Source organism: Miniopterus schreibersii, assembly GCF_964146895.1.
Source record: "Miniopterus schreibersii genome assembly, chromosome: 7".
Lineage (NCBI taxonomy): Eukaryota > Metazoa > Chordata > Mammalia > Chiroptera > Miniopteridae > Miniopterus > Miniopterus schreibersii.
In genome coordinates, this window is record NC_138108.1 from 671,131 (window position 1) to 684,073 (window position 12,943).

The 12,943-nt window shown below is 63.5% G+C and overlaps 2 protein-coding genes across 2 annotated transcripts in view; both read left to right on the plus strand.

Moving 5' to 3' along the window:
• KIF1A (kinesin family member 1A) overlaps positions 1 to 6,680 on the plus strand; it is a 61,859-nt gene extending 55,179 nt beyond the window's left edge. The window contains exons 45-49 of the mRNA XM_081143201.1: positions 121 to 245; positions 932 to 1,084; positions 1,564 to 1,756; positions 2,594 to 2,712; positions 3,325 to 6,680. Coding sequence (XP_080999327.1) covers positions 121 to 245; positions 932 to 1,084; positions 1,564 to 1,756; positions 2,594 to 2,712; positions 3,325 to 3,367 — 633 coding nt within the window. The 3' untranslated portion in view covers positions 3,368 to 6,680. The remainder of the gene's footprint in view (positions 1 to 120; positions 246 to 931; positions 1,085 to 1,563; positions 1,757 to 2,593; positions 2,713 to 3,324) is intronic.
• A 2,133-nt stretch (positions 6,681 to 8,813) lies between these two features.
• On the plus strand, positions 8,814 to 11,921 carry LOC308559663 (putative aquaporin-12B; the record flags this gene model as incomplete). Its single annotated transcript, XM_081142711.1, has 3 exons — positions 8,814 to 9,420; positions 11,296 to 11,412; positions 11,716 to 11,921. 3 exons carry the CDS (start codon positions 8,814 to 8,816, stop codon positions 11,919 to 11,921), a joined length of 930 nt encoding a protein of 309 aa, XP_080998837.1.
• Positions 11,922 to 12,943: the final 1,022 nt, after the last annotated feature.

Below are 12,943 nucleotides of genomic sequence, written 5' to 3' on the forward strand. Positions count from 1 at the left end.
ATGGTAGTTAAAATGCCAGCAAAGGTGCGGGAATCAGCCACTGCATGGTCCCCCCGCCACAAGGGCCCAGAGACTGTCCCCTCCTTGTGTCCCCTGCAAAGGACTCTCTGTTCTCCACAGCTCTCCGAGATGTCTGTCACGCTGCTGCGGGACGCGTCCCTGTCCCCTCTGGGGACGGCCACGCTCACGCCCTCCTCCACCTGCCCCTCTCTGGTTGAAGGGCGCTACGGAGCAGCCGACCTGAGGTGAGTGAGCTCCAGGCTCCCGAGCAGCTGCTGGCTCTGCCAGCTGACGGACGCGGGGCAGGGCTCACAGAATACGCGGGGAGAACGGACACGGCTCGTAGCTGAGAGAACTGCCAAGCTCACTGCCGCAGACAAAACGCGTGGCATTGGAGCTGCGCTGGGCAGAGACCCCCCCCACACTGCTAACACCGCTTATGTCTGATCATCTATCTTAAATCCCTCGGCGTTTCCAAATTTTCTTCTTAAAAAGAAAAACTGTCATTGAGGCCTCTGGCCCTCAGCCTGAGACTGGCCGCCTGGGCCACCAGGTCCAGTCACGGGGCCTGACGGGTACCATTGGCCAGCAGCTCCCTCTACACAGACGATCTCTGAGAGCGTAGTGCCAACTTCAGCTCAACTCTGGGAAGGACGAGTGGCTGCAGCCGCCTTTAGGGGGTGACGGGAGAGGGGCAGAAGGCACCATGGGGCACAGGTGTTGAGTCCCTGGCAGCTGACCCCTCCCCACCCTGTCCAGCAAAACCCTGGAATCAGGCAGGTGGGCCAGACTGTGGGTGCAGCAGGCAGACGGCTAGAAGTGCCCACGCAGCTCTGCGGGCATGATGCTCCGTCCAGGAGCCTGGGGGTGGTTCCAGGCCCCGAGAAGGGCCTTGCAGAGGGACGCAGAGGCTCACTCCTCTCTGTCCCAGGAGCCTGCAGCCCAACTCCCGGCCGGCCAGCCCAGAGCCCGAGCCCCTGCCCGAGGCTGACTCCAAGAAGACCCCCTCCCCTGCTCAGGCCACGGAGACGGACAAGGAGCCCCAGCGCCTGCTGGTTCCCGACGTCCAGGAGGTCCGGGTCAGGTGAGCAGGTCACAGCCAGCCTTGTCCCCTGGCCTAGGGCAAAGGGCCGGGGGGGTCAGAGCCAGGGCCCAGGCCTGGACGCAGCTCTGCACAAAGACAGTTGTAATGTGTCTGCAGATGACCAGCTTGGCACCATGCAAACATCTGGTGGCCCTCTCGGCCCTGAGCACACACAACCCCCCCCCCCCCGCCCCCTTTGATGGGCGTGGTCTGGGGACACAGTGTCACGGGCCAGGGCAGGTTCAGCTTTTCTAAGTTTTTCCATTTCACGGCTGGGGACTGAGGCTCAGAGATGGGCTGGTGGTTCTGGTCTCCGGCCCCCCTGGTTGGGGTCCTGCGGGTCCCTGAGTGCCTCTCGGCGGCTTACTTTCTGCTCCGAGCCACGGCAGCATGGCAGGGGCCTGGCTCGTGGTGGACGCTGGGCCCTGGAGTTGGGGCTGCCAGGAGGGCATGAGCGAGCAGGTGTCCTGTCCCTGCAGCCCCATAGTGTCCAAGAAGGGCTACCTGCACTTCCTGGAGCCGCACACGGCCGGCTGGGCCAAGCGCTACGTGGTGGTGCGGCGGCCCTACGCCTACATGTACAACAACGACAAGGACTCCGTGGAGAGGTTTGTGCTCAACCTGTCCACCGCCCAGGTGGAGTACAGCGAGGACCAGCAGGCCATGCTCAAGGTGCGGCCACAGAAGGGGGCCGGGCGGGCCCGGGGCTGGCCGGGGCGCAGCGAGTCCCAGGCAGGGCCAGGAGGGCCGGAGCCAGGGGCAGCCTCACTGTCCGTCCCTCTGTCTCTCCTGTCCCAGGGTCTCTACCACTCATGGGGCTCCTGGTCCTGGTGACGACCAGTGGCGATGGGTGGGACAAGCATTCACCTTCTCCCGTTTAAGGGCCAACACCCCAGTCCCCTCCTCCTGGGGACACCCATGGTGGGTGGGGCCGAGCCATGCAGGACCAGCAGTGCTGTGCCCAGGGGTCCAGACCCCTGCCCCTGGCGTTGCCCCACCCCTCTGAGCAAGCACAGCCCTGGATGTGTGTCCCGGGGGCCCTGACTCCTTCTTGCGGCCACTACACTGGCCACTAGGTGGTTTTTGATTCCCTGGGGTGAGGGTGGGACCTCTACCCACTACTCAAGGGCTCAGGCTTGAGGGGAGAGGCTGCCAGGATTAACGGGGCCCAGGGGACACATCTGGACCACGGCTGTGCCAGGGTCCCAGGGGAAGGAGCCTTGGCCCAGGAGGTGGGGACACAGAGCAGTGTCAAGGTGGGCCCGGGGCGTGAGAACAGATGGGTGTTCTGACTGCAGAACCTTCCAGAAGGGAACAGAGCCTGTCAGGCCAGGAGGGACCGTGCAGCTGCAGGGAGGTCACGCAGCCCTTCAGCCCCGCTGCCCATGGGCCTCCCGTCCTCCTCCCTCGTCCCGGCCCGTGCCCTCGCCCCAGGGGAGCGGTGCCCGGCGAGTGCCGACCCCAGGGAGGCCTGGTGTCCTCTCACGGTGCCCTTTCGCTGCCCTGCAGACGCCCCACACGTTTGCCGTGTGCACGGAGCACCGTGGCATCCTGCTGCAGGCCAGTAGCGACAAGGACATGCACGACTGGCTGTACGCCTTCAACCCCCTCCTGGCGGGGACCATACGGTAGGGCCACCTCGGGCCACCTCGGGCCACCTCAGACGGCATGGGGCTCCCACCGCCGCCGGGCGAGGGCGGGTACAGGCTGGGGGGCGGGCGCGTCCTTGAGGCCGCTGACGCTCGCGTTGGTCATTGCTGCTCAGGAAGTAGATAAAAACCTGAGACTGGAAAAAAAAAAGTCCTGAGACTGTTTTTTAAAAATTTTATTTATTGATTGATTTCAGAGAGAGGAAGGGAGAGGGAGAGAGAGAAACAATGATAGTCATTGATCGGCTGCCTCCCACAAGCTCCCTACTGGGGATGGAGCCCCCAACCCAGGCGCGTGCCCTGACCTGGGATTGAACCCTGACCCCCTGCATCATAGGCCGGTGCTCAACCGCTGAGCCACACCAGCCGGGCAAATCCCGAGATTTGCAAACCTCATGTGCTCCTGGGCGGACCTTCCTGTAGGGAAAACACCTTTGTGTCGGGAACAGCCAGCCCCCCGACCCCCATCCATGACCTACAAGGAGTCACAGTGACAGGAAACGGGCTGGAGCCGCTGAGCGGCCGTGGCTTCCCCCGCCGCCCGCCGCCCGCCGCCCACCCTGACCCCTGCCTCTCCTCCACCCCCTGCAGGTCCAAGCTCTCCAGACGGCGGTCTGCCCAGATGAGGGTCTGAGCGGAAGACGCCGCCCTCCCTCCAGCCAGCAGGCCCGGCCTGGCCCCTCTCACCATCTGTCTGTCTGCACCACCCAGCCCTTCCCACCTGACGGCCAGCGCGCCCCTGCTCCTGGGGACGCTGCCCCGGCCAGCAAGCCCACCGTGGCCGGGGACCTGCGCCTCATGAAAGTCCTGCTCCCAGGGGAGGCCGCACTGTCGTCATTCCTGGGGGGAAGCACTGGGAGAAGCCGAGAGACCCGAGGGCGCCAGGCAGGGGCATCGCTGACGTTCTAATATTTTTTTAAGCATAGACAGACTCATAATTAATATACAGTAGTTAGCAACCTGGAAACAACCCGCTCCGAAGTTAACAATAAGACTGTTCTATTTATAAGTATTTATTTCTAACAGCCTGTAGGATTCAGATGGACCCTGTTCCCGCTTGTACCCATAAGCACCTCCCAAGCCTCTTAGGGACAGGCAGGGTGGGGCAGCCACCTCGGAAGACCACAGGGAGGTCGGCACCCCGGGAGCGCCTGCCCAGGCCCAAGGCCTCTCCCCGGCTTCGTGTAGGGCAGGCCCTCGTCCTGGGGTGTGTGCCCGTGTTGAGGGGGACCTGATGCCTGAAGTCCAAGCAGCACAGAGGTGGCCTGTGTCCCTCTAGCAGGAGGTAAAAACCCACATCTCCCCTGCACAGCAGCCACCTGAGATGGGACTCCGGGTGGTGCCAGCACAGCTCCAGGAGCGTGTGGGAGATAAAGGAGGTGGGTGGGGCTGGGCTGTAGGGGGCTGTCCTGGCGGGGCCGGGGAGAAGGGACCAGATCCCACGCTTGTGTCACGTGTCCAGGCCACAGGGCTCCGGTGGCTGGGGTTAGAGGTTGTCCAGGGTGATGGGGTTAGAGGTTGACCAGGGTGACCAGGTTAGAGGTTGTCCAAGATGATCTAGACATTGAGGGGCTTGTGGAGCAGGCTCTCTAGCTGCTGTGAGAAATGGGTGAGCTCTGGGGACGAGAGTCTGAGACTGTCCCTCTTTGCCCCAAGAGGAGAGAGTTCCCGTGGGTGCCAGTGAGAACATGCCATGAGGTCGGATGAGGGCGGCCGACGTTGGGGTCATCCGCCATCCAGGCCCCCCGTTCTGCATCAGAGGTGCCACCACTGTCATGTTCTGGCCTCGTTACAGTATCCGCCTGGTCCTCCTCTGCAGAGCCTGTGCCCGAGGGTCTCCCAGGACAGGACAGGAGTCAGCCCAGGCCAAGAGTCTGGCCCAGGGCCTAAACCCATCAGAGAAACTCCCAGCCTGAAGGTCTTCTGGGACCTGTTCCCACACCCGAGGCACATTAGGCCTCTTTTTAGCTTAAGGGAAAACTGCAAAACTGTTAGAGGCCCAGGCCCATGGCCCACCCAGAGCGGTTTCATTCAGCCCCAGGTTCACTCCCAGCCTTGCTGGTCGGCGGCTTTCTCTGGCACCTCCAACTGCCCTTGCCAGCCCCTGCCGGGCACCACTCACTGACCCCTGACTCCCACTTGGCTCAGACGACCCCAGCTCACCCTGAAGCCAGTGATTCTGAGACTCCCCTTTATTCAGCAGTGTCCCCATGTGGCGCTGACACAACACGTGGACATTCTCACGGTTCCAGGCTCTGAGGCCAGAAGCCCCAGCATCTTCCAGGCTCTGAGGCCAGAAGCCCCAGCATCTTCCTCTGGGGACGTGTGGTGTTGGCTCCCGTCTGAGTGACAAGGTTCCAGTTGAGGTTTTCCTTTGGGAAAGTTGTTCAGGCCCCATAAAATTCGCCTCAGGTGAGGGGTGCAGGAGGGGGGCCCCTGGGGCAGCTGTGTGTGCCAGCCAACCTCACAAGCCCACCTGCCCTCCTCCTGGGGCCTGGATGGCACCCTGAGGGGAAGCCCGGCAGTAAGATCAGGGCCCAGGACCACGTCTGGGAGCCCAGGACTCAGAGCACTGTCCTTGCAGATCCCAGGTGAGGGTCTAGACTGAGCTCAAACACTGTCCAGAAGCAGGTCTGTGCTCACCTGCACAGGTGTCCCTGCAGGTGCCTGACTGGGACACGGAGGAGAGGAGACAGCCATCTGGGTGGGACAAGCCCTGGTTCTAGCATTTATGATGCCTGTGGGCAGGGAGGAGACGCAGGGGGAGCGAGTTGTTCTGAGATGAGTCAGGTTCCGAGAGCCCAGCCATGGCCCACTCAGGTCAGCCAGCCTGAGGATGTGGCACAGGTGCCTGAGGCCAACCAACCTGCAGAGCACCTGTGTCCTAGGCAGGGCTGAGGGAAGGAGCCCACTCGAGGGTTTCTGAGAATCACCCCAAATTGAGGAGCCTCCACGGCCATGGAGACTCCCAGGGGCTGTTCCATTCTGGCTTGGGGTCATCTTTACCATGAGGAGCCAGGTGTGGACCTGGTGACCCTTCCTGCTGCGGCGAGAGTCCTGGGTCTGAGTGCAGACACCCAGAGGGGCTGGAGAGGAAACCCACGTGGGGCCGGGAAGCCTGGTCTCCATACCCACCCTGCCCCAAATGCCCACGTTGCTGTGTTAGCTGGGACGAGTTGTCTTACAAACTGGGACTTGGTTTCCATGTCTGTGACTGGCGAGGCTGACCCGGGGTCCCCTAAGGGTCCTCACACTGTGGGTGCAGAGAGTAAAGTCAGGTCTGGATGGCTGCTGTCCTGCTGAGTGGGGGGGGAGATCCAGAGAGCCACCTCTCTGGTGGTTTTTTTTTGAATGCTTGAGGCCCCTCAGGTTGCAGCCTCGTTTTGCCTGAGAGATGGCCACCCTTGTCCGGAGCGGGCTCTCTGTCCTGTGGCTCTAGGGAGAGGCCCAGGGAGGGGATGCTGGGCTCCAGCTGACGGGCTCTGGGCTCCGATGACCCTGCGGATGCCCAGGGCGTGTTGAGATGTTCGTAAGTTACAAGACCTCCACTCTGAAAAAATCGCTCATAAGATGGCAATGTCTCACTCGCCCCCCCCCCACGCGCGCACACACACACGCGCAGGCACCCCGGCGGCTGTGTGAGGTGGTCCCTCCGCACCCCGTGGCACAGCACTCGGGGAGGCGGGAGCCGGTTGCCATGCTGGTCCTCCGGACGTCAGCCTGTGGCTCCTTCCCGGGCCCGTGCTTCCTAGCTGCCTGTCCCCGAGGTCCCCTTTGGCTTGTACATACGTGGTTGTGTGGCACCCCGGCCCTGCACCGTAACCACCATCCCGACCTAACCACTGTAGCTCCCTGGTGTCCTGAACCCGAGTGTTAGGCTCTAGGCCCCGTACTGTGTGTGCACTCACGACTCTGTCCAGTTACGAAATAAACGTGGCTCCTTACGCAGCCCTGGCCTGCGGGCCTCTCCTGTGTGTTATTTGCGTGTCGGGTCCGCTGGTGGCGCCGAACGTAGTCACGGAGGCCACGGGTCTGGCACTGCCTGGAGACAGTGCCTACCTCCCCTGCGGCGGGGCATGGAGGGGGAGCCTTGGGGGGCAGGGTGCAGGAGGGTGTTTATCGCGGGAGCACCAGCCTGCCTCCCTCAGGACCGGCGGGCGGTCAGACAGTCTGGCCCACCCATCCATCCATGGAAAACGGCTCAGTGGTAACAAGGGATGAGTGTGGGTGCAGAAACTGGGGTGATCGCAACGGCGTTTCACTGAGCAGAGAGAACTAGGACCCGCTTCTAGACGATCTCGGGAGTAGCGACGGAGAACATATCAGGGTCAGGGCTGGGGAATGTGCGAGAGTCTGGGTGATGGACGTGTTTTGTACCCTGGTGACAGTGGTGACAACTCGATCCATGGTTTAAAATTCACGCAACTCTACGTTGACGGAAAAATAAGTCAACATGGCTTCTTGATAATTTTTGAAATTAATGTTTTTTAAAAAGCAATTCGCCCGGCCAGCGTGGCTCAGGTTGAGCACCGACCTAGCATCCAGGAGATCGCGGTTTGATTCCCGGTCAGGGCACAGGCCCGGGTTGCGGGCTCGATCCCCAGGGGGGGCCGTGCGGGAGGCAGCCGATCAGTGACTCTCATCACTGATGTTTCCGTCTCTCTCTCCCTCTCCCCTCCTCTCTCTGAAGTCAAAGACATACTAAAAGAACAAAAAACAGTTCAATGGAGAAAGGACAGTCTTTGAAAAATGCTGTCAGAACATCTCTATGGAAAAATAAACCTCAGATCCTACTCAAAATCAGCTCACACTACAGCAGAGATATAAATGTAAATTCAAAGGCTATAAACTTCTGGGAGGAAAGCTGAGTGGCCTTGAGGTAGACAAAGATTTCATAGGTGAGAAATCTGACCCATAAAAGACAATAAGAGGCAGGTCCCCCTGCCTGGGTCTCAGTCTCCCTTCTGTGCATGGGGAGAGTGGGAGGCACTGACGCCGGGTCAGAAAAATAAAAACGAGGAGTGGAGGGGGGGTCGTGAGCAGGACACGGAGCCCTTGAGCCCCGGGAACGGATTCCGGTGGGAGGAAGGCCGGGCCGTGCTGGGCACCCTGCCGTGGATACGCCACCTCAGCACCCAGGGGAGCCGGCTCTAGATCTGGGGCGTCACGTGGGGCCGCAGGGCCTGCTGGGGTGCGGCCGGGCCTGACGCACACGCCCAGGCGACGTCATGCTCAGCTGGACTCGGGGAAAGGAGATTCAAACCCATTTTGATGGTAGTGTCTGGACTCCCTGGTCCCTCTGGACTGGACGGCCATAGCCCAGTGATATGTCCTCAGGGAGGGGTCCATTTTGCACATAGTGGGGTGCGGGAGGCGTTCACAGGTAATCCCCACTCGCCAAGGGACGGGGCCTCTCCTCCCAGGTCATCACATTCTGGGGTCTGAATGAAGCCCCTGAGCTCCCAGCTGCCACTTTGCTGCCTTAGAAAAGCATTTCTATGTGTCTACCTGTGCTTACCTTACCGCGTAGGGCCAGGCGGGCCTATCTGCTGGTTCAGCTTCTCGGGGCGCCCAGAGCAGCCCTAGGGGGCCCCCATGGCTTCCTTGTGGGGTGACCCGGCCCCACAGATGGCTGCCTTCACGGAGGGAACTGGTGGAGTGTGACCCAGAGCGCAGGGAGAGCCAGGGCCCTCTCGAGTGGGGACCCAGCCAGGTGCTGGGAGCTGCCAGGCTGTGCAGCCGGGAGCCTGGTGTGAGTCATGGCCTTGAAGGAGGCTTTGAGAGCTGTGGCCCGGCTGCAGGGCTGGGTTGGCGAGCGGGGAGAGCGTCCCGTGTGCCTCACGCCCTGGGGAGGACGCCTGGCTGAAGGGCGGTCCCCTGTGGGCGTTCCTGGCTCAGATCCTGGGCCGGAAGCAGGTGGGATGGAGGTGAGGGTGCAGGTGTGGCGTTCCCAGGGGGGCCAGCCCAGGTGGACGCTTCCATGGCTCCCCCGCCCTTGGGGACCGGGGTGGGTCAGCCCCTGACACGTCAGCTCAGGCCCCCTGCTCAGTCCGGCTCCTGCTCGTGGAGCCCCCGGGCCGATGGCTGGTCTGAATGTGTCTCTTTCCTTCTTCCTAGCTACCATCGCCCTCTGCCAGGCGGCCAGGAGGGCGGCCAAGGCCCTGCTCCCGGCGGGCGCCTACCTCAGCTTTGCCAGGGAGGTGGCGGGCGCGGCCCAGCTGGGGGCCTGCTGCCTGGAGCTGCGGATGCTGGCAGAGCTGGGCCCCTGGGCCGGGGGCTTCGGGCCCGACCTGCTGCTGACTCTGCTGTTCCTGCTGTTCCTGGCACACGGGGCCACCTTCGACGGGGCCTCGGCCAACCCCGCCGTGTCCCTGCAGGAGCTCCTCCTGGCCGAAGTCTCCCTGCCCAGCATGCTGCTGAAGCTGGCGGCTCAGGGGCTGGGAGTCCAGGCTGCCTGCGCCCTGACCCGACTGTACTGGGCCTGGGAGCTCAGCGACCTGCACGTCCTGCAGAACCTCATGGCCCAGCACTGCAGCTCGGCCCTGCGCACGACCGTGCCCCACGGCGCCCTGGTGGAGGGCACCTGCGCCTTCGCCTTCCACCTGACCCTGCTCCGCCTGAGGAACAGCTCTCCCATGTACAGGGTGCCGGCGGTGGCCCTGCTGGTCACCCTCATGGCCTACACAGGTGAGACCTGGGTGTCTCACCTCAGAACCTCGGCCTCTGTGGCTGCCACGCGGCCCACACCCGTGGGCACCCAGAGAGGGGCTGCCAGCCAAGGGGCCTGTGGGCCACAGACACTGGGGAGGCCATTTCCTGGGAAGCCGGTGAGGGTATGGTGACCAGCCGGGCTGGACACAGTGTGGCGGGGGGACCCCAGGCCCTGTCAGGCCCTCCTTCCTCACTGGGCCTCTCCACGCTCTGAGCTCCTGGTCTTCATCCCGGGAGGTCCCAGCTGGGGCAGGTGGGCAGCAGGCGCAGTTTCTCCAGGGCCTGGCCCAGCTTCCTGCCTGCAAGCCCCTGGGTCCCTGCACCCCTTCCCAGGGTGCCAGGTCCTGCCGTTTCTCCCTCACCCAAGTCCCCTTTCCCCCCCTGGCACTGAGAGCCTCCTGAGGTGGCAGCAGATGCCCTACCCCCTCTTTGGGGTCACTCCCCCCACCCAGGCAGGCCCCCTGACCAAATTCTCATGGGGACCCTCAGTGCCTGTGGGAGCTGCCCTGAGCCTCCAGCTTTGGCCACACCAGCACCCTACTCTGTATTCAACCCATAGAACGAGGTCACCTGTCCTGGGGTCCCCTACGTGGGCCTGCCCCCAACGTGACAGGGGCACCTTCCCCACCTTCGTGGAGAAGCAGAGGGCCGCTGACCACTGACCTCAGGTTCCAGCTGTCCCCAGGTTGGGGACAGAGCTGGGCCAGGACTCAGGGGAGCCATGCTGGGGCCCCACTGTCCGTCTGTGGAATTTGCTCCCTGGGAGGCATCGTGCTGAGTTGCTCACTCCCTCTGCCCTGGGCACTGGGGACGGGGTCGGGGTCAGAGTAGGATGGCAGGGCCTCCCAGGAAGTGGCCGCATGCCCGCTGTGCTGGCGTGGACTTGAACCTGGCACTTGCCTGGCCCCTGGGAAGGGCATCTATGACCGTGGCTGCGATCAGTCAGCTGGAGGCTGTCGGGATCCAGGTGCGGGGAGGCAGCATGGCGGGGCTGAGGCCAAGCTCCCCAAGGTCTCCATTCAGGGAGACTCCAGGGAGGGCTCACCTTCCGTGTCACTGACCCTGGGGGACCTGGGCCACCAAGTGCAGGAAGCTGCCACTGGAGCCCAGACACAGGTGGGGAAATTGAGGCACGGCTCAGCAGAGAGTTTGCCAAGGACAGGGCTCTGCAGCCAGAGTGCCTGGACTCCCACCCCAGGGTGACACCCAGGAGCTTCTACCATCTGCACAGGACCCACCGGGGTGCCTCCTGCAGAGCCAGCACCACTGCCCGAGGAGCCAGCTTCGGGCTCTGTGTCCACAAGGCCCAGACCCGCCCTGGGAGGCCCCTGGTCGCTGGGGGTGGTCAGCCTGGCCTGGGGCTCAGCGATGCTGGCCGGGCTCTGACTGCTCATCCCAGTCTCCCCTCTGTGTCAGTGCTACTTCACCCCTCTCCAAGATCTCGCTGTCTCTTGTCTCTGTTTCTGTCTGTCTGTCTCTGTCTCCCTATGTCTCTATCTCTCTGTCTCTGTCTCTCTCCTTCTCAAAGACACCCTCCCTCAAGCTGGGATGTTTGGAGAAAGGGGCTGGGGGAGATGAGTCCATCCCAGGGTTGAGAGGTCAGGACGGGTGTTGGACATCCCTGGAGAGACTCGTCGGGGCTGCTCGCTGACCACAAAAGCTTTGGCCTTGGCTGAGTGGCCTTCCTGCAGTGCCCCCGTCAGGACAGGAGGCAAGGATGGACTGAGCTGCTGGCCTGTGTGCCAAGAGCCCGCCTGGGCCGGGGGCATCGTAGGACTCAGGGTGGGGGTTTCAGAGGGTGGCTCTGGTCCAGGTGGAGCCACACGAGGCCCGTCTGTGCTTCCTCCACAGCTGGGCCCCTCACATCTGCCTTCTTCAACCCCGCCCTGGCCGCCGCGGTCACCTTCCACTGCGCGGGGCACACCTTGCTGGAGTACGCCCAGGTGTACTGGCTGGGCCCTCTGACAGGTAGGGCAGGGGCAAGGCTGGCCCTGGGCGTGGCTCGTCGTTGGGGGACTGGGCCACACAAGCGTCCTGGTGGCGGGCCAGCGGGGTCCAGCTCTCTCATGGCGAGTCCATTCAGGGGCTGCTTCCTGACTGTGAGGTCCTGCGGGGAGGGGAGGAGGCCGGTCAGGTTCCCAGGCGGCTGTCAGGCCCCTCCCGGCCCAAGCCTGCAGGCCCCCTGTCCTGGGTAGGGTCCAGAGTGTGGGTGTCCCGGCGTCCTGGGTTGCAAGGAGCCCAGGCCCCTGGTCTGACGCTGGTCTCCCGCAGGGACAGTGCTGGCCGTCCTCCTGCACTGTGGGCACCTTCCCCGCCTTTTCCAGAGGAACCTGCTGTACAGTCAGAAGAACAAGTATCGGACCCCCAAGGGGAAGCCAGCCCCAGGACCCGAAGACACCCAGACGCCCACCGAGGGGAGCAGAGGCCAGGAGCCTGGGCGCAGGCGGGTGGGGCGGCAGCCGCTGGGCTCCCTGTGAGCTCTGGGTGAGGGCCAGGTCCCTGGCTGGACCCTGGGACCTCCCTGGGCTGAGGGGGCGCCAAGCCCACCCCCACTTGCTCCCCAGAAACCATTCGTCAATAAACTGTCCCCGGCCCTGCCTGTCTCTTGTCCTGGCAGAGGCCCCTGAAGGAGGTGGGGGCTGGTCCAAGTCCCTCCTCGTCCCACGAGCTCCGTCCTGACTCTTCTTTAGTCAGAATCAAAGGTACAACCGAGGAGGAAAGGCAGGGAGGCAACCTGGTCCTGAGGAGACCCCAAGGCAGGGTGTCCCACAGAGGGCTCCTGGCCGCCCTGAACACTCCAGCACCCTCTGCCCGGGGAGGTCTGAGTGGCCGACACCCTGAAACCTGCTGAGATCTTATGGATGGTGGCTGGAGCCCAAGGCTGCAGGGGAGCAGGCCAGACACAGGGCCCCCAAATCCCCATCCGCCAGCACCCTGACCCTCGGGGCAGCTGACCCACAGGTCCTCAAATCTAGGTGACCCTTGCCAATCCCAGGGCCTTCAGGGCAGACCCCAGGCCCCCTGCCCCCCCGCCCCCCAAGCTGGAGGAGCCTCAGCCCGTTCCTCCCAAGAGGCCAGAGAGGACCTGGGATCTTTCACCCCAAGAGAACAAAGGTCCCTCAGCGGGAGGTCCTGGAGCCCATGCAGCCCGAGGCCCCACCCTGTCTTGAACTGAGAAGGACAGGAGGCAGGACCAAGGACAGGTGCTGGTCAGCCTTTCCCTGGGAGCCAGGTAGAGGTCCAGGAGAGAAAAAAGAACCCCCACCCCACTCCCCGTGGCTCCCCACCCGGCCTTGGCAGTGCGGGTGCTCTGAGCTCCAGCCTCCTCCCCTCCTTGGAGTGGCCTCCGGGAAGGAGGGAGCAGGGGACACCCGGCATTGGGGCCTGAGAGCCAGCCTGGGCGTCTCCCAGAGGGCCTGGCGGGGGCGGGCAGAGTATTCCAGAAAGAGCAGTGAGGGCCTGGGGTGGGGATGGGGTAGGGGCCACCGGCTCCCCTCAA